A 23,389-nucleotide genomic window follows, 5' to 3' on the forward strand; every position below is an offset into this window, starting at 1 on the left:
ACTAATACTAAAGTTCAGTGTTTTCTTGTCCGGTTCGAAAAGGTAAACTAATGACCTTCTTAAACCCCCACACAAACCTGGCCTCACACCTCAGTGTACAAACTCCTCAACTTGCTTTTTGAAACTTCACTTACACATGGACAGCTGAGAAACAGTGTCTTTACAGACTCCCCTTAAACAAAAACAAAGCTGAGGAGCATTTCCCCATGGGAGCCTGCCACTGCAGACATGCTCACCACCCATGTTTACCACCAGCCCGGAGGGCGTTATTCATTCCTAAAACACTCACACACAGGGTGACTGCTTTGTTGAAATGCTGTGGCTAGAACAAGCCTTGCTGCTATCGTGCCGACTGTCTGAATTCACCATAATCTGACAATAATGATCCCAGGAAAACAAACTGTAAAGTCTTCAGTGAGGAGCTATATGACAGCTAGAGATCCTGTTCACACCTTCCAACAAGCCTGACAGCTACTGATGCCTCTGCTTCAAAATGATATAGAAAATGGGGGTGGGGGGGTGTTTTGCTTTTACAGAGACTGTCCCCAATTTGCTGCAGACGTTGAAACACAACGTCAGCAGCTGGTCGGTGCCACAACAGGAACTCTTCCTCAGTCACCATTTCCTCACTTGCTCCTGAAGGCCACAAATTGCTCATTTTCCAGGTACCCAACCTGGAGATGCTTTGAGAAGTGCTGCCCACATGCCATCCATCAACACGGCAGCTGCAGTCGATGACAGCAACGAACACACAGCACCCAAGCAGAGGACAGAAGGGCCCGGCAGAGTGAACGCCAGACTAAGAATCAAAATCCTGCAATGGACATTGAGACCCCTCCAGCACATCTCCTTTTCAGTTTCCCTACTTGCAAAGAGAGATTTTTCTTTTTTTCTTGCTGTGGGAGCACATTCACTACAGACATGGTGTTCAAAAGAGGCAATGAATACTCTGAAAACAGAGTAAACTCCCTCTAAACTTTCCATTTTCTGTGATAACCAAGGCAGGCACCAGCAAGTGAATAAGAAAGAAATACTCAAGTACTGTTTTGTTAGTCCAGTTTAATAAAAAAAAACCAGGGACGGGGATGGTGGGGTCAGTTGTGTAATGAACAGCTATCATAACGGATCTTAAGTTAACCTCCCTCTCACCCCCCAAGGCAATGCTGGCATAAACAGCTATTGTTCCAGCAGCCCAGTACTTCCCAGGTTAAGACCCCACTCCCTGTTGTTCATAACTCTGCCAAAGTAATTGTTCAAGCTCAGTCCTTCCTTGCCAGGTGCCTACTTCCATCTAAGTATTTTTGGAAATGTTATTTAGGCTGTGGTAGTGCCTAAATTATACTAGGTGTTTTCCAAGCAAAGAGACTACCCCTGACCCAAAGTATGTAACTGCAGTAATTTCCTAGCATGGGTGAATTTTAGCACAAGTAGCTCTTTACTATAGGTCTATTTTACCTCCTCCACTCAGCCCTGTTTTCCTCTCCAAAGCTGCACCTATTTACTTCTCTATTTGGGAATCTGATTTAAAAACCTGCCACTTCCCTTCCTATCAGCTCTGCTTGCTGACATACAAGGTACCATAAACATAATTACTACTTGAAACACAAAGCTAAACTCAAATTTAAAGAGAACGAGGGAGAGAGGGGGAGAGAAGAAAAGACAAATTGATAACTGGAGTATCTGTGAGAGCACGCCACATCGTAAGTGGGCTGAATGAGCCTTGTGCTCGGCAAAGTGACAAGTCTCTAGGATTTGCAATTAGAAACAAGCTTTTCCGTAGAGCCAGTGTTCTTACTGAAAAAGACAGCGTGCTTTTCAAGTGCAGGATGAAGAGCTGCCCTTTAACTCGCTCTGTCAGATGGTGGAATTTTAAGAATTTAAGGCTGACCAAAGACTAGCCTGAGAGAAAGAGGGAGGTTGTGAAGAATCTCTCATGCTGTAACTTTATCCTGTTGGGGCAGATAAATCAGACACAAGCAACCTTTCCCATGACCCTCCCACCACCTTTTCTTATATGATTTCCCAAAATTCTTCATTTAATAGTTCTGCCACTACTGAAGGAAACTTACTTCTCCCAGAGAACACTGGTTTAAACTTGGGATGGCTACTTGATTCAGGAAGAGAAAGAGCAAGGCAGTTTGCTGAAGGACCATCATGACACCTCAGCACTGCAAGTTCTGCAGAGATAAGAACGTTTGTCTCTACTATCTCTTACCATCATAGGAAAATAGGAGTTATATACAGCAAAAAACATCACACATTGTGAAATTTTAGAAGCAATATAACCCACAGCAAACATTTCAAGGGATCAACTTTACTTTTCCTGACCAGTCGTCTTCCTGCTCAACAGATAATTCATTTAATGTTAGCATTTCAAGGAGTTGCAAACAATTGCAACTTGCAATCTATTTCATACTAGTTGGGTCACTTCCAGTTGCACTCCCTGGTTAGTAGAGTTCAGATTTCCTTTCAGCTGACATTCTCCATAAAACTCTGCTAAAAGCCAACAGCAAAGAACTGCAAGGAAATCCAATTGTTTCTGAAGATGCTCTTTTCTAAAATAGAGCAAAAAACAAACGAAGACACTTTATCAATGTAAAGAATCTCCCTAGAAAAACCTAAAGTGAAAAGCAAGAGCAAAGTTACCATAAAAATATTTTCAATATACTCAATTTAATATGCTGATTTGGATAGTAATCCAAGTGAGCGATGACTGTGCAATGGTGTTCATCAGGAGAAAAACGCTGCATATTAAGTGGAAGAGAAGATTCTATAAATGGTATGTGAATGCTTATTAGGAGACTTATTCTCTGTGGCTTTCTATTAAAGTGAAATTGCATCTACAAATATCTGAACACTTACCCGTCCACCTGTTCCTCTCCCAGAATATACCGCAGGTTCTTCAAGAAAGACAGGGAGACTAATGCATGGGAATGACGAATCTTCACATACCCTGTTACTGTCTCAATCAGACCCATAAAATTCTCCAGTTCTGAGGCAATGTTATCTACAGTAAGAAAAAAGTAATTTTATTATTGCAGAATTCATAGCTTTAATTAATTCTGCTTAATGCAGTATTAGCTCAGTAAAAGAAAATGTTTGTATTTGTTGCTTTTGAAAATGAGAGACACTGGTATTCCTCCCCCAGTAACAACTGCCTGAGTGGACAGATGGTTGAAGGGCAAAATAACGCCACAGAGCAACAGCAGAAAACCAGTCTTGATTTTTCCATACTGGTAAACCTGCTTTTTCCATGGACATTGCACTCTGAAGCCAGCACCAAATGTTGAGCCAGCATTCTGGCAGGGATGAAAAGACCCTTGTGTAAATGTACACATCCATGAGACTGGAATTGCTCTTCAGCTACAGAGCAAAGCTCAGGCAGAAAGCTCCAGTGGAAAACAGAGAATGAGACTGAAGATAAAGAGGTGGAGGTATGCTACAGGTCTTCTCTGGGGCATAAAGCCTTGCTTTCAGTGAGCTAAAAAGCTTTGGCTACAAAACTGAGAACTCTTGATGAAACAGCGAAGATAAAACCATAAAGATGTCCTCATGCCATGGAACATGTTCCATATAGCTCGCTAAAGGTGATTTTCTATAATAAATTATTAAAACAACCGCAGAGCAAGCTCTACTTTTCAGTTCTGCCCCCTCTCTAGGAACTGTACTGTCCCTGCCTAGGTCTGCAACACTCTATCCTTCACAAGGCTCAAGCTTTGCAATCCTTACCTCCAGCAATCCCTGGCCCATGCCCATTGCCTGGTGTCATTATCCTGCAAAGTTACACTGCAGTTGTGCGGTGAAGTTTTTAAGCGCTCAGGATGGGAGAAGCCGCTACGGGGTGTGTTTGCTGCCATAAACAAACCAAAGTCCTAACAGATGGCTGGGAAGCCCAGTTACCAAATACCAATGGTTGGTTCCCATACCAAATAAGCTGGGAGGAAGCAGATGCTCTTCAGCACTCTAAGATAATACTTAAAAAATAAAAAAAACTCACACTTGCCCTGGGTAACTGGAACATCTCCCATAAGGGAAGACTGTACCTGTAGCAGTGGGACCACGAGTGAAATAATCCACATGCTGCTGGTTCTAAACCCTGAAGTTTTCATTCAGCAGGAGGAAGGGAATCAAATATACCTCAATCTTTCAACCTTATTCATGAAACCAAAAGGGACCTTCCACAGGGAGACACATTTCCAATAAAAACTAACAGTGATTTTTACTCTGCTTTTAAAAGCTCATCAACTGTCAACACTTCCCTGGCTGATGAATCACTGCTCTGACAAATTTAATCCAGAGCTTGTTCAAGACATGTGACAAAGGTGGCCAGCTCACTAATGATGACCATCCAGAGGCACAGTGCTAGGCTTTATATGAGCTCTCAGCACTCTGGATTCCATGTTTTAGCAAGACACCACACCTTGCCTTAAAAAGTGAGGATATGCAGTCTTACAGTGCCATGCCTTACTTGCAGACAAGTTATTTACCTACCCAGATGCAAGGATTTTTGACTTTTCCACCTTCTCAGGCCTTTACTATTCCTTTGGGACTACGGCTCATCTCACTGCCTAATCCTGGTTCCCTGTCCTGCCAAGAAAGCTAACAAAAATACCAGCTTTCGCTGCCTTATAACTTGGTAGCTGAATGCCTGTTCCATCCGCATGTTGGAGAATAGTGCTACAGTGGGCCAAATCAAACAGTAGCACTGCTATGGGACTGGAAAGCAAAGTTTGCTGAGTTTTTAATGTTGTTATCATTATGCTGACAGACAAACGGAAAAATATTAAAAACAACCTTATTAGAAGTTCATAGAGAGAGGGTAATCACTTACTTCCACGACGGATGTTAATCAGCAGATTTCCCTTCAGAATTGTGCATCCCTGCAACATTTGCGCTGACGTGACAGAGTCAATGGTCTTCGTTTTCCCGTCCTCACAAATTTTGGGGCAAGGCCCCTCACAAGGACTGCAGAACATGCTGTTAGGAAAGAAAGGGAGTCTGAAAATAAGCAATGATACGGAACTCTGAGTCTACAGACTGCTTTGAGTTAAATTTTGAAAGACATTTCCTTCTAAAGCTTAGACAAATCCTTCAAGCTAGAATGAAAGTTAGCACACTTCTGCAGAGGGCTGCAGATAACTTAGCACGCTTGCCCGCTGCACTCCAGAGCGGCTGGAGCATCGTACCTCCCATTTACAGCAACACAGCAGTGAATGAACGGACCCATACCCATTGTCTGCCAGCTTCTGAAAGGCTCTGTGGCCCTTCCAAAGTCGAAGGCACTTCAGGTAAAACCCAGTGCCCTTGCATTTGTGTATTTACTCTAACTTAATTACACCCAGAAAGACCACCCTTCTCATTTATGCAGATAGCCTCAGAGTGCTGTTAAGTTTTGTGCTCATCCAGGCCCAACCTCCAAAAATAGGCCAGCCAGGAACTGGAGATGGGAAAATAATATTCAAGTTCTTATGAAGTTGTCTGTCTCCATGCCCTTAAACCAACATCTGAAGCTCAGCACTAGGGAATTCCATGCTCCTGGCTATTTTAACTCGGGAAAGACAACCGTGGGAGCATACAGTCACGAGTGATGTGGAGAAAGCAAGCAGCAAATTAGTCAGTATTTCTTATAGCTTAAGAGGTATTACAGCAGCAAGTTTAAACAAACAGAAAGATGCATCTTTGTGCAAGACAAAACTAATTTGCAACAGGAACTGGGAGAGACAGGCCAGAAGTCTAAGCAGGTTCAAAATGGATTATACAGATGGAAAGAGAACAGGTCCACCGGTGACTATAAAACACCAAGACAGACACAGCCCCAAACTCAGAGAAATCAGATTGCCAGAAGCTGGGAGGAAACACTGAAGCACAGGCTCACTTCTCCTGCTTCTTATACTCACAAGCGTTCACAAGCATTTTCTAGTGGCCAAACTCAAGGAACAAGAACTCAGGCCAGCCTAGCCTTTGGCTACAGCAGCTTTTTAAAGGCTCCATGTTACACTGTCTGCATACTCATCTCAACATTGAACATTCCACGTGTGCACAAAACATGTCCTCTGATCACTCCTCCTGGTAAACATCTTTCCTGATTCAAGGTCATTTTTATTTTTCAATTTTTTCTAGCACTTTCCTTCGTATTTCATTATTACTTACTCCACCTTATCGCTTTAGAGGGAAAAAATGACAAAGAAAAAAACAAACCCAGCTCCAAAGACAAAGGCTTCTGATGACAACACTGATGAACATGGACTTACTACTTATTCTTTTTAAAAGAAACTGAACCAACTTTCTTCTGAGGCTTGAACAGTTTTTCGTGCATAAACAATAAAAGAAGCTTCCTTTTCTTAGTAGTAAGCTCCTATTTCAAAATCCTGCACTATAACATGCCACAAACCACTAAAAGCTGCAGACACAAGCAAGAGGCATTCAACTAAATGTACAAAGAATGCTGGAAATGCTTTCCATTTGCAACTATTTGTTAACATCACCTCTGGGGAACAAAATGTTCACTAGCCTTGAGTTACAGCTCCTTTCAATCTTTGCAGCAGAGCACAACACTGAGATAAGATAGGATGGCCATGCACTTCAGTGTAAGCGGTTCAAACAGCTGGTACTACAAGCTCAAGTAGATAACAAAAGAAACATTTCTCAGGTGAATATCTGGATTTGAGCAAAGGCAGTGTTAAGTTGCTTACATCCAAATGTCGACCGGAGACCACCTTACTACTTGATCAAACGAACAGATGACACGCATGCACAGACACACAACTGGTGCAGGTATCATCCAAAAAACCCAACATCTTAGAACAGCCCACAAAGACATCTTTTTAGCATAGTACTGAAGCACTACGAATTTTAGCACACTGAATATCCTTTACTCAAAGTCCACGACTTCCAAGGGTCAGTAGGCAAATAAGGCTGCGTGCTTAAACCACTGGCAAAATAAGAAAATCATAAGCATGGATCACTCCAACTGTTAGAATTAAAGACGAGCAGGTGAGTGACATTCTTGCAAGAAATTATTCTGTATAATATTGTCAGCTGCTGCATTATTTTTGTCACCATCTACATGATTGCTCCCTTCTAAAACACCACTGTTATCTTCTGGAAACAGTGAAAAAAGGGAAATAAAATTAAGTACACTAAAGAATACACGTGTCTAAAATGCAAGCACACATAAAGCAAGTAATATGTGAAGCAAGGTAACTCCTACAGTTTATTCTGTGTGACAATGGTCATGGGCCAACGTCCAACCTTGTGTTCCTGGGCTTTCACTTTCATTTTGTTACTGTCTACCTGAAGACCTGGTTCTGCATTGTACTGACCTCCTCAAGTCCTTCAGAAGAGTCAGTGGCAACTGACAATGCACAGGACCACACACAATCAGGACCTTTCAATGGTGAATTCATCTAAGCAAGCCTTTACCAGGAAGTCATGCAATTCTCCATCGTATGCTCTCATTTCTACCTAATGTACTTTGCATCACAAGCTGCCACAGAATAGGAGGTGGAAAAACCCAAACATGACAACTCCAACTGACTTTCCAGAAGCTGAATTACCTTTGGCTCCCATTGCGTATGAATCCAGAGGGGCATTCTGCCATGCACTCGTCATTGTGAATCACAAACCGCTCATATTCACTTGTTTCGGTGGCAGGGACTTTGGAGCAAAACTCTTTAGTCACGCAGCGCCAGCCCTCGAACTTGTAGGTGTTGGGAGGGCAGGTGGGCATGCAGACTCCTTCGTAGTAGTAATTGCGGCAGGCCACGCAAGCTGTGTTGTTGTCAGGTGCTGTGCAGCTCCCCAAGCATTCGGGATGGCAACACTCATTTTGGTCTGTACAGGCTCGCTTGCCACATGAGCTGGGGCACACTGCAAGACAGAAAGCAAGGTAGCATGAACAAGAGCTATTAAACAAAGTGAATGGCATTAAAGGAAAAACCCTGATCCATACAACTCCATGCTTTCATTCCCTGGGCTCTAGAGCATCTCTGCGAAAGAACCAACTCTTGTAAAACTGACAAATTAAATTCTGTTTTTCTCAGTTTTAGTTGCCTGAAAGTACCTTTTTCTCAGATCAAATTTATAACATGAACCAATTAAATAGTAAGGAAAACTGCTGAAAGCAAGATCAAAATAAGGATAATGGAAACAGGCAAGTACAGGAGCCTATTCCATAGCCCTAGTATTACAGTTTGGTTTTTTTTTTTGAGTGTTGACTTATTGTCTTTCTAAGCATTTATCATCTTTTCTATTTGTACTTCAAACTGGTCTTTTACTGGCAAGAAAACAAGCTTCCTTTAAACAACTTGATTACACTTGTACAATAAAGCACAGCTATACTGTGGCACACATGGTTAGGTTGACCCCAATGTAGCATCCCAATGCTGCTTATGTATGCAAAATGAGGTTTAATAAAGTACAGATGGTACACATCGAATACTGTGGAATCATGGAGCTACTACTTTCACCTGAAGAGCGTAACAGAATTCTGCCTTATTCCCAAATTCTGGGTTCAGAGAACAAAATATGAAAGGGACAAAAAAGTGGGGTGCAAATTTATGGAGGCATTCGTTTTACGTGAAAGCATTTCAGCTTGGAAGACATGAACAAAGAGCAGAATCATCAGCAGACAAGCTCACCACTTACATCAAAAGAAGTGGCAGCATTGTATTTATGTAACAACAACATTTTGATTACAGCATTGTATGGCCTTTTAGCCATGCGAGTTGTGTGCCAGAGGCTCTGTAAACAAACACAGATAGGAAATCTGGTTTGCATTAAGTAACTGTTTTCCAATTTCTAACTTAGCTAAAAAACAGTACCAATAACAGCATAAAACAAAATTTCAGTAGTACAACTACAGCGAGATCCAAGCAAAGCACCACAAGACATTTAAATTGAACGATTTGAGCAAAAAGCATAACCAGCAAAGAAGTTAATATCCCAAAATGAACACAGAAGCAGCAGAAGCCAGCCTGTAGAGAAAGACAATGTTTATGAAACCGTAACAGTTCCACAAAGTTCTGCACTGCAATTTATCTTTCAGTTTGCCACTACAGTGTTGTTTCAATGCAGGACTAAACACCCTAAAATCTTGACCCTCTCCTCTTCCCATAATGAGGTCCTGGCTTTCCAGTATGTTTTTACAATGCTACTGAGCAGAGCACCACAATCATGACACAGGACCAAAAGCATGACAGTGCTATTAAGTAATAATAAGAAAAAAAAAAAAAGAAAAAAAAAAAAACCTGTTCATAGCTCTGCATCACAATCTAGACATCCTACCTCAAGTTTTGTTTATAAGAAGCCATTTTCTGCCAGTTTTAAGGTAGCGACCACCTTGAAAAGGACTTGTAAAACTTGCATCAGAGAATTTTGCATTTCTTATCAAAATGGTTCTATATTGATCTTGCTTAATTTTACTAATTTTTTTTTTAAAGCCCTAACTGCCAACTTTGCAAGTTTAAGCATCTGGGTACGAAGCTGGGGTCTCCTTATACAATTACGGCTAAGAAAGGTTTTGTGGAGGAAATTCCACCTGCAGGTACTCCCCACGTAACCTGACAGCCTTAACAGTATCTCCCCTGTATCAGCAGGTAGCTATGAATTACCATCATCAGACCTGCTTACAATATCTGACAGTGCTATTACTTGTATATAGGTAGCCATGTACCACTAACACAACAAGCCTGCGTTAAAGACAGCTTGGATACACTGAATTGAATGCAGCAGGTCTACTGGGTGAGAAGGTACTACTGAAGCTGCCCAAGAGCTCATCCGTCTTTTCCAATTAGAAAAGAAACACTACTTATCCCTGCAGCCCTTTCCTTGCACATACTGCTATTGTAACCCAATAGCAGTGCTGTTACCACCATTGCTCCATACCTGTAGACTCATTTTTTCAGAGTGAAACTAGGCAGAAAAGTAGAAGGGGGGTGGAGGGGGAAGACTATGAGAACAAGGAGGCAGGAGCATGAGGATGGCTGATGCCCGCCCAAGTAGCACAAACATCACATGCAGGCCAAATTAAGAAAATTTTTGCAGAGCCAGTTACTTGTAAGACTACTGAGAGCCGGAATGCAGAGGAAATCACTGATAAATAATGCGTTGCGTAAAGATGCTGGAAACTTTTTTTTTTTCTTGAAAAGGAAAAAACCATACCCACCAAACCCTTACACAAAAAATGAACAAGCATGCAGGTGTACATTCTTTTTTTGACAGTAGCCTGCACCAGTGTAAAAGGAGTAAAGTCTGCCCAGATGCCACCTTAGTAAGGCATCACAAATTGCCTCTCACCTTAAGGTCTACAGTACTACTTGCATTTGCAACTATTAAGGGATTAAAAAAATCAGTGTGTCTTGCTAGCAGATGGACTGCTGTTCTGAGTAGGTCCAAGAACTCAGATTGCGTGTGGTAGCTCCGTTTCCAGTTCAAAGCCCTACTAAGAAAGAATAAAAACCAAAACACCCCCCCCATGCCTCCACGAAGTTCATCACTAGATGTATTAACTACATGATTTTTTTGTTTTCATCTAGACAATTTGCTAAAAACCAAACACTGCTACATTAAGTATTCAGACAAACACAGTAGAAAAAGACTGAGTTTATTTCATTCTTGGGAAAGACTTTTGTATTCCCTTAATGCCTCTGCCATTCATGAACAGTCTGCTATATAAATAGGATTCCTTGCATCTCCTGGTAAATCTGCTGACTCTCGTCTACAGAAATGTAAATTGAAGCACAGAAGGATACACAAGTTCACATGAAAAAGGCAATCAGTGAAACAAGTTTTCGAAACTATAGTAGTATTTTAATCACAACCATTTTAACAAGAACTCTTGAAAACTTTTTAAAGATAATTTTTTAAAAGCTCAGCAACCTCGCTTTTCTCTCAGTCCTATTTTTTGCTTGTTCTTGCTAACGTTGGCATAGTTTTCAGCCTGGAGACAATACGGGTATCCTGTTTCTTTGAAGAGGCAGAACAAGAACTTTTGTGTGCGTGTAGGATATACCATGAACAACAAAAAGTCTTATCTGCCTTACATGCCAGTCCCCTCAGATATCCCTGTTATAAAAATCTTACTAAACAACACTGGCTGGCCTTACAATCCAGCCCCATCTATCCTCCCCCCTGCCCTCCCAAACTGTGCGACCTGGGCTGCTAGATTTGTATCAAAACATTTAAAATGCAGGTTCCAAAATACTTTTGCCAAAAAAAAACCCTGAAATATGCTTAATAACTTGTTGACTTTAGTCCACAAGAACATTAGAAAGACAAACATAAGCAAATAGTGGGCTGACATTTGGGGACAGAATTTATCAGCCAGGTACAACAGTGCCTTGGATCATGAAGGCTGATGACTGCATACAGAAAAAACTCAACCCCCTGAACAAATCCTTGCTGACAAGCACAAGCGCAAAAAATGCTTAATTGTCATCACGTGGCGCTATCAAGATAATGGAAAATTTCAGAGCCCTTGGACTGCAGCCATGGAAGAAGGAAGTCAAAGCAAGACCTGGAGAAGGGCGGACCTTTAAACAGCTTTATGACTTTATTAAAAAGATGATGGAGGCTTGACTAGACCAGAGTGTCTGTTTACATTTAGGGAGTGAAAGTACTGAATAATCATCAGATCTTCAGAGAAGGACATTACAAGAGTACCTGTAGCCACAAATCAAACTTACTGGAGCAAAATCAACAACAGTAGTTTCTTTGACCATCCATGCTTCACCTTCTCTCTGATTCCTTCAAATGAGAAGTTTTCCTTGTCAACAAAATCCAGGAGATTTTCCAAATACTATTAAGATACTATGATCACTCGCAAAAAAGGCAAAATATTTCATTCCAAGATGCCCACTTACTGAGCAAATCAGATTCAGACCTGACATACAGAACGGAGATACTTCAAAACAAAATGCAAAGATCTTACAAACAAGAGGAGCTCCAAGAGAATCTGACTCAGAGACTCATTATTCTCAATTAAAATCCCCAAGATGCTAAACCAAAATTGCAAACACAAAGCAAGGTTGGGAAATCCTCAAACACAACTCTCCAAAAAAAGCAAGAGACAAATCATCTCTCTGTATTTACGGCAGTTCCTTTTTGGACAGCCTCATGCTAAGGAGGTGGTAGTAAGTTTCTCTGACATCTAATACCTCCCTGCTATTTGAAGTGCGCACAAAGCTAAAGCTCGCTGCAAACACTCTGCCTTGACATCATGGCCATTGTACAGTTTGGACAGACAAAGTGTTCTTATCTCCAAGACGCCATGACTTCAGCAATGCTGAAACGGAAAAATCAGGTGAATAAACAATCAGTCACAGGGAGTGAAAATGCAGCCAGAAGAGGAAGACTTCTGGCAAGCTGAGGCACCGGCCTCTGCCAAGGATGGCACCGTGCCAGTCACATGCGGGCAAGCAAAAGATTGCCAAGTGTGGGATAAATATTTTTTTAAAGATTCTTTCTCTCCTTGTAAAACGATATTCGATCCTTCCTTTTTTATACTGTTTCTGCTTTTTTAGAGCATCCTTCACATAAAATAATGTTTCGGAAAGAAAAAGGGGGGGAAGAAGCCTAGTTTTGAGCAGAAATCAGAGGAGGAAGGGAGAGTTTTCTCCTAGCCAACTACTGAAAAAATCAGCTGTCTAAATTTATCCACAAAGACAGAAAGAAACGGTCATTTTTGGAATGTTAATCCCTCTACATGACAGAATTTTTAAAATATCACATTTTAATGGTCTAAACTTTGGTACGGACTTTCAAACAGCTGACTTCCAATGCTCAAGCAGCCTATACAAGACCTGATTTCTTTTGCCCAGTATACTGTGAGAATAGAGAGACTGGAGAGACATTACTCAGAAAATCCAGTTCCAGTGATTCATGGCCAAGGCTGGAATCAAATAACTACAGAATAAAGGCTGCAATAAGGAAATACACATATTAAATACATGCAGTAACGTGTTCCGATCACAGAAATATGGGTACAAGTCATCTCCAAAGAACTGAAGAGGCCACTTAGAGCAGCTGTACAAAACCTATCTATTGCTACAGAAACAGGTATTAGCAACATATTAACAATGGTATATTTTTTGTCTTTTCTGTTTTCCCCCAGCACTCTAAAACTCGTTATCTCACATTCAGTGAAAATCCTGAAGGAAAAAAAAACGCTGTCATATTGAACTACTTTCTAGCAGCTAAGGCATAAAGTTTGGCAGATTTTGAAATTAACTGCCAGATCCCAATGGTTCAGTTCAACCCAGCACTGATACTAGGACTTGAAAGTGATCATCTCCTTCCTCTTTAAACCTCTAGTATGCCCACCAGTAAAATATTTGGATAGGTCTATACAAACTTATACCAAGAAGCAAGAAGAGAGCATTAAGTCTACAGCCTGCAAGCTACGTCTGACTCAAGATCACTTCACTAGTCACGTGTTTCCATGTTTACATCCTAGTCATTACCAGCCCATTTTTATCTGGCAGACCTTTCCAAGGATCTTGAAATTATTTCAAAGTTGTTCTGTGGATTCTTTTCTTCCTACTATACAATTCCAGCTGAAGTTTAACTACATCTGGTCGGCTTCCACACAAAGCTTTTTGGTCTCTTGCTTCTTGGTACTTCAGTTTGTCACAGACGCTGTACGCCATATCCCCTAAGTGAAGGAGTACGTGTGATGAAGCATCCAGAACGTCACAATAACCTCAAAGGATTTACCCAACCTGACATCAGCCCACTCACTGCTCAATTTTTAATCATATGAAAGACTGATAAAGGAATCTACTCTTGCATCCCCTTCCTCAGGATTTTATGGTTGAAAACCAATACACTAAATGCCTGTATAGCCAGTTGCGCAGCAGTTGGATCCAACTGCTCAGATGGAAGCACCTGTAGATGATTCTAGAGCAAAGGAAGCGGAAGAAAGGAGCCGAGACAGGTTAGGAGAAGAAAGCTCAGCACCTGGAGACCGTCAGATGCCACCAGATGTGGTAAGGTCTATGAAACAGAGAGGAAACATTTATCATCCAATGAAACGAACACTTTGCTAGAACATATTGTTGTGGTGAGGTACTTGATGCCCTCTAGTTTTACAATTTTTTTCTTCAACGTTAATATTTTCCCTTCCTCTCAGAATAGTTTTAGTACATAGAGTATTTCAGACTAGCGCACACATCAGCACAGCCCTGAGGAGCCAGAGGCCCACGGCATGGTTTGTAATCCCTCAAACACACAAACGCCTCAGTGTAACGTACCTGTAGCTCTCCTTCCCAGCTGAAAAGAACAGAGCAGCCTATTAAAAACAACGATGAAAACAACTCAAAGCATGTTTCAGTTGGATACAGTGGAGTTTGATGACCCGCCCCCCGCCCTCTTTTGGCCATCTATCAGTCATTCTTTAGCCTAGAAGTTAGCTCAAAACAGCTTCCAGGCTTCCCAGCGGTGATACATAACAACATGTGTGCTAAATCCATTTTATTTAGAGTGACTAGAGGACTCGGGGACACTATTTGGCACTGTAAAACCTCCCATCCCTTCAGGTTTTCTGCAAGTGAAGCAATCAACCCTGCTAAAAGCTCCAGCAGCGTTACAGCTACTCACATCAGACTGAAATTAGAGCAAATGGGAACCCGAGTGAAGAAAACAGCTACCTTAGACCACAGTCAACAGGAACTGATAGATAGTACAGTTACTCCATTTGCTCCAAAGTGCGTAATACTAACATCCAGGAAGGTGCAAATAAACACGACTTATTGACAAACCCAGGCAGCACGAATTGCATTCTCTTTCAAAACAGTTTATGTTGCCCAGCACAACCCAGACTGGCATCATTGCAGCTGGCACTCGAGAGAAAAAGGAAAAAAACAAGTCCATTTTGTCCCTTCCACGCCAGTATGAATTCAGTACATAAACAAACCCAACTGAGGCATATACACAAGCATCTATCAGGCGTTCAGGCCAGTTTTACTCTATCTTCAACACTAGGTAAACAAATTGGTTTGGAATGTTTTACCATCAGTACTACACTGTTCTAGAAACACTTCCTCTACGAAAAGGGAGATTTCCCACTGGAAGATGCAAATCAGAACAGTAACGCCAATGCCAGTGGGGATGAAAGCAGGAAAGCGAGGGTCACCCCACAGCAGTGAAAGCTGCTCCCTGTCCGCTGCAATCACCCACCACTCACAGTCACAAATTTGTTCACATTGCTAAAGGGGCAACTGAAGTTCCTGAACTCTTCAGTAACGCATAAGGAAAGAAAAGGGCTGCTGCAGAACAGCGCTGAAGCAAATTATTTTTCTTTTCGCTCCAGATTATGAGCAATATATTGGGGTTTTGCTTGTTGTTGCTTAAAGCTAGATTTAATCTGCCTGTCTTCCAAATGCTGCAAAGTGTAAGGCAATAAGCTTTACAGGATTTAATTAATACACTGCAAGCAAGGAGTGCTGGTCAGTCATCTCCTGGCAAAACCCCAGCTGGAGGAAGAACACTATTCACATTCCAGATTTATTCTAAAGGAAGAATACAGTTTGATAACATTATTACACTGGCCTAAATTATGTAGTTCTCTTAACGCTGAAGGATAACGGCAGTTTAATCTTGGGCAAAAAAAAAAAGTCACAGGTTCAGAAAGATACAACTCCTGCTTCGTTTCAGGAATGCGCTTCGCGTTTATGCATTAAACCCATCAACAGGCTTAACCATTCTCGCACAAGCAAAGAAACATAATGCTCATCTTAGAGGTAGACATCAACACTGCTCCAGTCAAAGGCTAACTACACTAAAAAGGAAAAAAAAAACCTTCAGTAAAACTAATGTTTACAATACCGTACTGCCTTACACAGTAGGGCAAACGTAGAAAGTTTTTGCTCATCTCCAACTAGGATACCTGCGTTAACAACAAATAACAAAACCCGTTGAGTTTTAATCATCAAAAAGACTAAAACTCAAGGAAACAGCCAGAAAGAGCAAGAACATTCAAATTGTTTTACTACAGAGTAAGTTTTTCAAGCTGTTCACCTGCTAGTGAGATAACCCACTAAAAACAGGATTACGATCTAGGTATTTAGGAACCTGAGAAAAGAGAAGAATTACAATGGAAGGGCAAAACAAGATGCAAGAATACTGATGGTTTGGAAAGTTATCAGAGACACCTGGGTGCATTTGTTTTAAATTACAGACTAGTAAGTCTGGGAGTATGTCATCACTGATGATACTTGCGCATTGCAAGTGAATGCATCCTGTTAAGATCAACATCACTTCAAACAATATTAAGGCAATTATGTTCAAAACGATTAAACAAAGTATTTCCTTCACAACTTCCAGCAACGTAAGAGAGCATAAGCAAATCTGACAGCAATCAAAGGTTGTGCTCGAGATCCACAATAAAAAGGTGAGCTCTTTCCTTGGTTTTAATAATCATGGAATAATTGTTTCATTCTAAATCTTCCCTCTATTATAAACACAGAGGGAATACAGAAGGTGCCAGAGTCTGTAGGACCCAAAAGCAGACTGGAAGATTGCACATTAATCCATCTCTTAATGCATTTTAACAAATTTACAGGCAACGTGGACAGCGGAAAGGATACAACTGACTTGAAATCTGTATTGAAACTAGTTTCTTCTCATACACCACAACTGCGGATGGAAGCTTTTCAGAGGGAGAAGGAAAAATGTTGACTATCTTTTCAGACTTGATGCAAATGGCTTTCATAGTCTGTAAATCATCCTGAAATGTCTGGATATGAACTTTTAACTCCATCCTACTTGGTTTGATCTCCAAAGAACAAAACTGCTGCAACAGTTGCCTGTTTGCTTGTGGGTTACGGAATAGCTGTGTTTGCAGCTAGAAAAGGCTGAGCTGGGTGGCTGAGCTGGGTTGCAGAGCCTGCTTTGAGAAGTGCAAGGATGCTCCCGATCCACAGAGACACTGGATATTGCCACAGCCCCAAAGGAAGCCCCACTCAAACCGCTGCAAGTTCAGCAGCTCTGAATCCCCAGCTCGCTCAAGCCAAGCAAAGGACTGAAACACCTCAATTAGAAGACCCTGGGGAAAAAAGGGACTTGGGTCAGTGAGGGGCACTGATGGCAACAGCATATGGGTTTGCTCAGTGTTTTCTTGTAAGTGGAGGATGACATGATGTCATTCAGCCTGCACTTAGTCCAGTATCTTTAAAAACATCCTCCGTTACAAAACAGAACTATTTCAGTTCTTCCAACACATTGATAAAATAAACTGAACGAAGAAAACCACGCTTTACTATGCCATCCCCCAGAAACTGCAAATACACGTAATATACTCACGGGACAAATGGCACGCACACCATTGCTGGCCATGTAGTCAAATACACAGTTAATACTTGGATGCGTGAGTTGTCTCTGCTTATACACATGCTTTTGAGGAATTCCTATTAGTATGACTGGAAAAAAATAATGATGACATTGCTTCGAACTTTCTAAATCCTTTCCTGTAGTAAGGATTTGTGATCAGATTAGGGAGTACCAGACAGTTTTATTTATTTATTTACAGGAAGGACAGTCAAGGTGAGCTGTATCACTGGTTCTGACAGGGGCTCCAGGCTGCAGCAAAGCCAGCTCAGCGATACTGCCCGGCTGCTCTGAAGCCAGAGATGGCATCAGATGGCACATATTAAAGAAAAAGGGGGGATTCATGTTTTTGATACTGACACAAAGTGGGAAGCACGCTGCTTCCCACTCTGTTTCTGCTAGAGTTTGGCACATTTGAGCTACACTTTTCTCCTCCGGTACCTTTTTTTGTCATCTCAAGTCACATTCACATGAACATATAAATACACAGATCCTTACGCTCTGTGTATAGCAGATACTTACATGGATGGTCTCAAAAAAGAATATTCTTTTCACACACTAAAAAAATTATACAGAGTTATTTTAAATTCAGAACTGTTTGTATATTCCTTATAAGTTTATAAAACTCTCACTGTCCTCCCATGACTAACGAAACTGGAATTGAGAGAGTATTCTATATTTATAACTCGTCTGGTTGCTCATGCCTATGGCCCTATTTCCACCCTCCGTTACTGTACACAGAGCTATGTGAGGTATTGTGGGTTCCCAAACTTCACCGATTTCCTAACAAGGCAGGCCTGTGTCCCGGAGGAACAAGCTGGGGGCTGTTTCGTTCGAGCATTGGCCGAACTCAGAGGGAGAGGCCTTGAGCGCTGTGGTTTTGGCATCTCTTCTTGAAACTGGTATTAGAGGCCATTTCTGTGCAATTACATGCCTAACTGGCACTGGATTGTGTATCAATGCTACTGATACACCGTCTACAACCCAGGCCCGTTTACAGCCCAAACCATATTGCTACTGCTACACACTTAAGCTATTTATTTTAGCAGCGCCTGCAAGCTGAAGCACTTCAATGCTTAGCTGAGCAGCTCTGTCAGTCACCTACATTACAGACACACCAGAAGTACCAGGCAAACCCAAGCCATTACAACGCAGTCCAACAGACTATTCATCGGCCTCTCAAAATCAAAAGGAGACAAAACCCTCAAACTTTATCCAAAATTCCCCCGAGACCACACTGTGTTCAGTGATGCTGGCACACTACAGACCTCAAATGGGTGGCAGAGGAAGAGACTGTATCAGGTATCTAAATGCAGCAAAATGAGGAAAAAGATGAGTTTCACATAAATGAGGGCTGGGTGACACTCGTAATCCGTATGAATGTCCTAAGGTCTGCCCAAGAATCATGCAACCATGTCTCATCTGTTAAACAAAAACACTTCACCAGTTCATAAATCCCAGAGAGAAGTCTAACTCTTTGTCATGACAGAGGTGCCTCGTAATCAATGGATTTTTAACATGTGCCGGGCACCTGCGGGGCACAGGAACTGTTTCCAATCTGCAGATCCTATGTATGTTCAATATAAATAAATATTTATACGAAAAGCAGAGGGAGAAAAAGACACAGGCAGATTTTTCAAATTCAAAATATGTTGTGGTGGCTGGGATTGGGGTCCAACTCTCATGGAATTAGACTCATTATGGTACTTGAGCTATAAAAAAACCACACAAATCAAGAAACCCACAACTCTTCCCGTGAGGCTTTGCAGAGTCTGGAGACAGAAGAGCACCGAATGGTGCTGTCACACCAGGAATTAAGAGAAAGCAGAAAGAGTACTGCCCAGCATTGAAGGGGAAAGGAAGCACGGAAAACATTTTTCTCTTTCCATATAATTGCCTTGTACTCTAGCCTCCATGTAACGACTCAGGTAATTTCCACAAACCCCCTCAGTGCTGAGGAGTCAGACCATATTCAAGTTCAGGAGAATTTATCTGGGAATCTACATGCTTCACATACAAAAATGTGGCAAGATCTGGACTATGCTTAAAAAGTTTAAGCCTCCATACCTACTAACCAAAAAACATTACCAGGAAAGTGAATGGTCAACATGGCCAAATTTGTTTAACTGAACTGAGAAAGTTTTCCTCTAGCAAAATAAATCTGTCCCTATAATATTCTAGCTGAGAGAAAAATCACCTAAATCACCCTATGAAGCAAAACAAGATTTCAGAAGGAAAAAAGGGTATAGGTCAACAAAGATATATTTTGGTTCAGTCAAAGTAATTGTTCCTTTGAAAGCTGAGCAGAGTAACACACTGCACCTGAAGACACAGGTACTTGCCACAGAGAAACATTACCTTAAACCCTCATGGCACTCGGTGTCTGGTTTGTTTGCACATTACATATGCTCAGAACAAGTACTGGCATGGGGAGAACCCCGGAATGTGTTTTGCAAACAATTACAACAACCTGAAACAACGCGCCACGGCTGAAGTCATCTCAGCAAAGGCCCCAGCCTTGCTAAGTGGCACCGTTTGCAAATTCAGTTCTCAGCAGAGGTGCAGAAGGGAAACACCTGCCTCTCCTTCCCTTTAATCCCAGGGTCACAGTCTTCACTGCAGGTAGGCAGTAGTGCTGCAATTTTTTTTCCAGTTTATTCAACCACTTTCTTTGCTTTGCAATGAAGCTGTCAAGATTAACACACAACTCTGGTGAGTCAGATGTTCAAAGAAAAAAAAAAATCTGTACTTCTCACCATCTAAACAGTAATGCTACTGGTGTAATTGTTTTCCATCACTTTGCATACCCATAACACAAGACAAACTTCTAAAAGCTATTACTTAGCAAGAAGAAAAATGATCTAAATTTATCCCAAGAAGCTAAAGTTCACTTCACTTTGAGGGAAGGATTTAAATATGGAATATTTTTTCTTCTATGAAGATCAGGGAGGAAAATTATAAAAAGGTCTTTGAAGAACTAAATACAGTAAAGCTTGGTATTATCTTGTAAAATTATATAAAAAACCCCACAGGTTCCACATATTTACACCATTAAAAAAAAAGTTCATGTTGCAGTAATTAAAGCACAGATGTTTTTCCACAAAAACATCCTAATTTGATTGACCCTTTTCTAGAGTTTTTTAAAATTCTCTTTTAATGTTAAAATTCCACTAAACATTTACTTTATTCTGCAGAGGGTTAATATTAGGTATAGGAGAAGATGCAGGTTCCCAAAACAAACAAGCACTATAAAATTCAGTATTGAAAGTATTTATAGCTTCTTCACGCAGAATGTGCAGACTTCAGACTGTGAAGACTTCTCACAACCTCGTTTACCCTAGAAATTATTAGATTTATAGGATACCTACAAATGGAAAATTTAATTAATTCTAAGCTTTATTTCTCAATAACACTGGAGTAAACGAGATTGCAAATACCTTTTCTTCCAGTTATGGGTCTCCTTGAGCCAATAACGGCAGATATCTTTGGTTATAGAGGTCAAAGGGGTGAAAGCATCATCATGCTTCCCATTTTCAAACTCCTCATGATGCTACGCTGTCTTTTTACTATTCAAAAGTGCATCCTTCTCCTTTTACTGATCTATTCTGAACATGCCAGCCATGCCATTCAGAAGCTCTCTAGGTGTATATTTACAATACACAAAGCAGACCAAGAACAAAGTATTTCTGGCTACGGTTGAATTATCAATATTGTATCATCCCCAGAAACATTTAATGCAGACATTGAGAAATGTGACAAAGTTATCTATCACCTCTGGTCCAGATACTCGTGACTATAAAAGGAGCCCAGCGGCTGGTTTTGGCCAGCTGCAGGGGGACAGTGCGGTACTGCCATCAGACCACACTCAATTTGAGAAATGCCTTCCAATTCCATCATTAGAAATGACATTTCTCTTCCAATGTTTACGACTGCAAAATGAAACAACGAATGGATCTGTCTCTATTTCAAGCAGGGAAGGCCCTGCCTTCTCTGCAGTTATATGAACTGGAACTTCCATGCACATTAAACGAAGTTTTCTGAAATTATGCAAACACTAGCCTGGACACACTGTTTAAAAGTCACACTGAAAAAAATTTTAAAAAAATCACACAAATCCAAATTTGCAGACAGAATCTTCACTGAAAAACAGTAACAAGGAACTACCAAATAACAGCAGATCCTGCTTGTTGATAGTTATGAAACAAGAAACAGGGAGGGGAAAAAATAATTAGTATTCCAGGATGTCCCACACACATACCCAAAACTAAAAGCATTAAATTGGATGGGAATAGAATAGCTGATTTTGCCTGCAGTCAAATACGGAGAAGTATCATTTAAATTGCAAATTATAGAGCAACAGATTTTTGCACAAAGTTCAAGGGTTTTCTATGGTTTGTTTTTATGAATTAGGAATGACATGGGGAAAAAGTAAGGGGGTTGGGCTAGCTACTACCCTTAATACATATTTCACCTTAAATATTTCTCAGATTCATTTGATGCACTTTATCTAGGCACCGCGGCTTGCTAAAGTGATGACAAAGAGTAAAGCAGCTTCTCAGAGATCATCCCTAAGGATGTAGTATCTGCTGGTGGCCACGCTGGCGCTGGAGGATTAACTGCTACAGAAGGACCTCCAAACTGACTAATTACTCCCTCCTCCCCACATCATGTCCTTCCCCACGAGGGAAACTTTTAATCCATTTATACCTTTCCTGGGAAGTGCTTTTCAACCAATAGTTCACTTGACAAACCTTTCACTTCCCTTTCCCAGGTTTTAAAGAGCTTGTTCCTACCAACATCAGCTTCTTGACCTTGGTTCCTACAAATTAAACTTCACGAATACTTAGTAACAGAAAAATATATACTTCACATTTATACAGCACTTTTTAATCAGCAGTTCTCAAAATGCTTTACAAAGCATGAAATCTAATCGAGTAGTTGTTTTCGATGCCCATTTTAAAGCGGGGGGGGAAAACAGATGCAGTAAAAAATGACGAGTTACTCAAGCTTACAGCAAAAAATTTAGGAACAGAAGCAGCTGTTTGTCTTGATATGCAAAAGCCCCTGACACTACATTACTGTAATAATTTTCTTTTAAAATGTAACAAGCCCTGAATTACAGACTTCACTACACGATTACAGAACGCTATTCAGAGGACCTGGGGTTCAAATATTTTCTTGCCAGGCTGTTAGTACATAACAGAGAAAAGACAAAGCGGAAGCCAGATTACCTTTTAAAAATTATTTTAGAAATCAGCTTCTTTTGGGGATATTTGCAAAAAAATTCTACCAGGAGATATGTCAGTAACCACAAAGAAACAGATATTTCAACTCTAACAGTGGACCACGACCTAGTCTGAAATGTAAAATACCTTTGTAATATCAGACTTGGCTCCTTCGTGACAAACAAATGCAAAGATATTCTGGTGAAGATTCTATAGACTTTAAAGGATAACAACAAATGTCACCATCTTCAGCACGGAAAGGAGCGAGGCTTGTCTGACGAAACAGTACTGAGCCAACGGCTTTATGGTGATACATGACAGATCCATACAAGTCAGCACCACGTCACTTAACTGTAAGATTTAGCTGGAAGGAGTATTATAAACTGCATTAGTGAGAAGAATGTAAAACAGAATCTTGGGATTCTTATAAGAAAATGTACACAAGGTATCTTTTCCAAAAGTTTCCATCTTTGATATTTTGACTCAAAGGCTTTTTGGTTTTTGGAGGTTTTTTAAGTAGTAAGCCAAACGGCTTTACAAATTAATTTCACTTTTTAAACTACGTTGTTTTCTTTGTTTTGTTCTCCTGGGCTTTTTTAATCACAGATGCAGATGGTGCCACCTGGGCAAGTTTACATGCATACACCATTGAGTGTCTTTGAATTAACTTCATGCCAGTAATTGTTTTTAAGAGACATCACTGCCAAATTTGGCACTTGAGAAAAGAAAGGTTAATCTAATTCTGCTTTTCGTGCTCACTGGAGAGAGATGGTGGCCTCTTCCATTGTGGGACGGACGCACACACGCACAGAGTTAGTTTAGCCACTTTCAGACACACACGA

At 40.9% G+C, this 23,389-nt stretch overlaps 1 protein-coding gene across 2 annotated transcripts in view; it reads right to left on the reverse strand.

Moving 5' to 3' along the window:
* Positions 1 to 23,389, reverse strand: part of IGF1R (insulin like growth factor 1 receptor) — a 188,957-nt gene that overhangs the window by 38,235 nt on the left and 127,333 nt on the right. For both annotated transcript variants that reach the window (XM_050903708.1, XM_050903707.1), the window contains exons 3-5: positions 7,557 to 7,869; positions 4,832 to 4,977; positions 2,863 to 3,007 (exon numbers count right to left, since the gene is read on the reverse strand). In XM_050903708.1, coding sequence (XP_050759665.1) covers positions 2,863 to 3,007; positions 4,832 to 4,977; positions 7,557 to 7,869 — 604 coding nt within the window. The remainder of the gene's footprint in view (positions 1 to 2,862; positions 3,008 to 4,831; positions 4,978 to 7,556; positions 7,870 to 23,389) is intronic.

This window comes from Gymnogyps californianus, chromosome 11, assembly GCF_018139145.2.
Source record: "Gymnogyps californianus isolate 813 chromosome 11, ASM1813914v2, whole genome shotgun sequence".
Classification (NCBI taxonomy): Eukaryota; Metazoa; Chordata; class Aves; order Accipitriformes; family Cathartidae; genus Gymnogyps; species Gymnogyps californianus.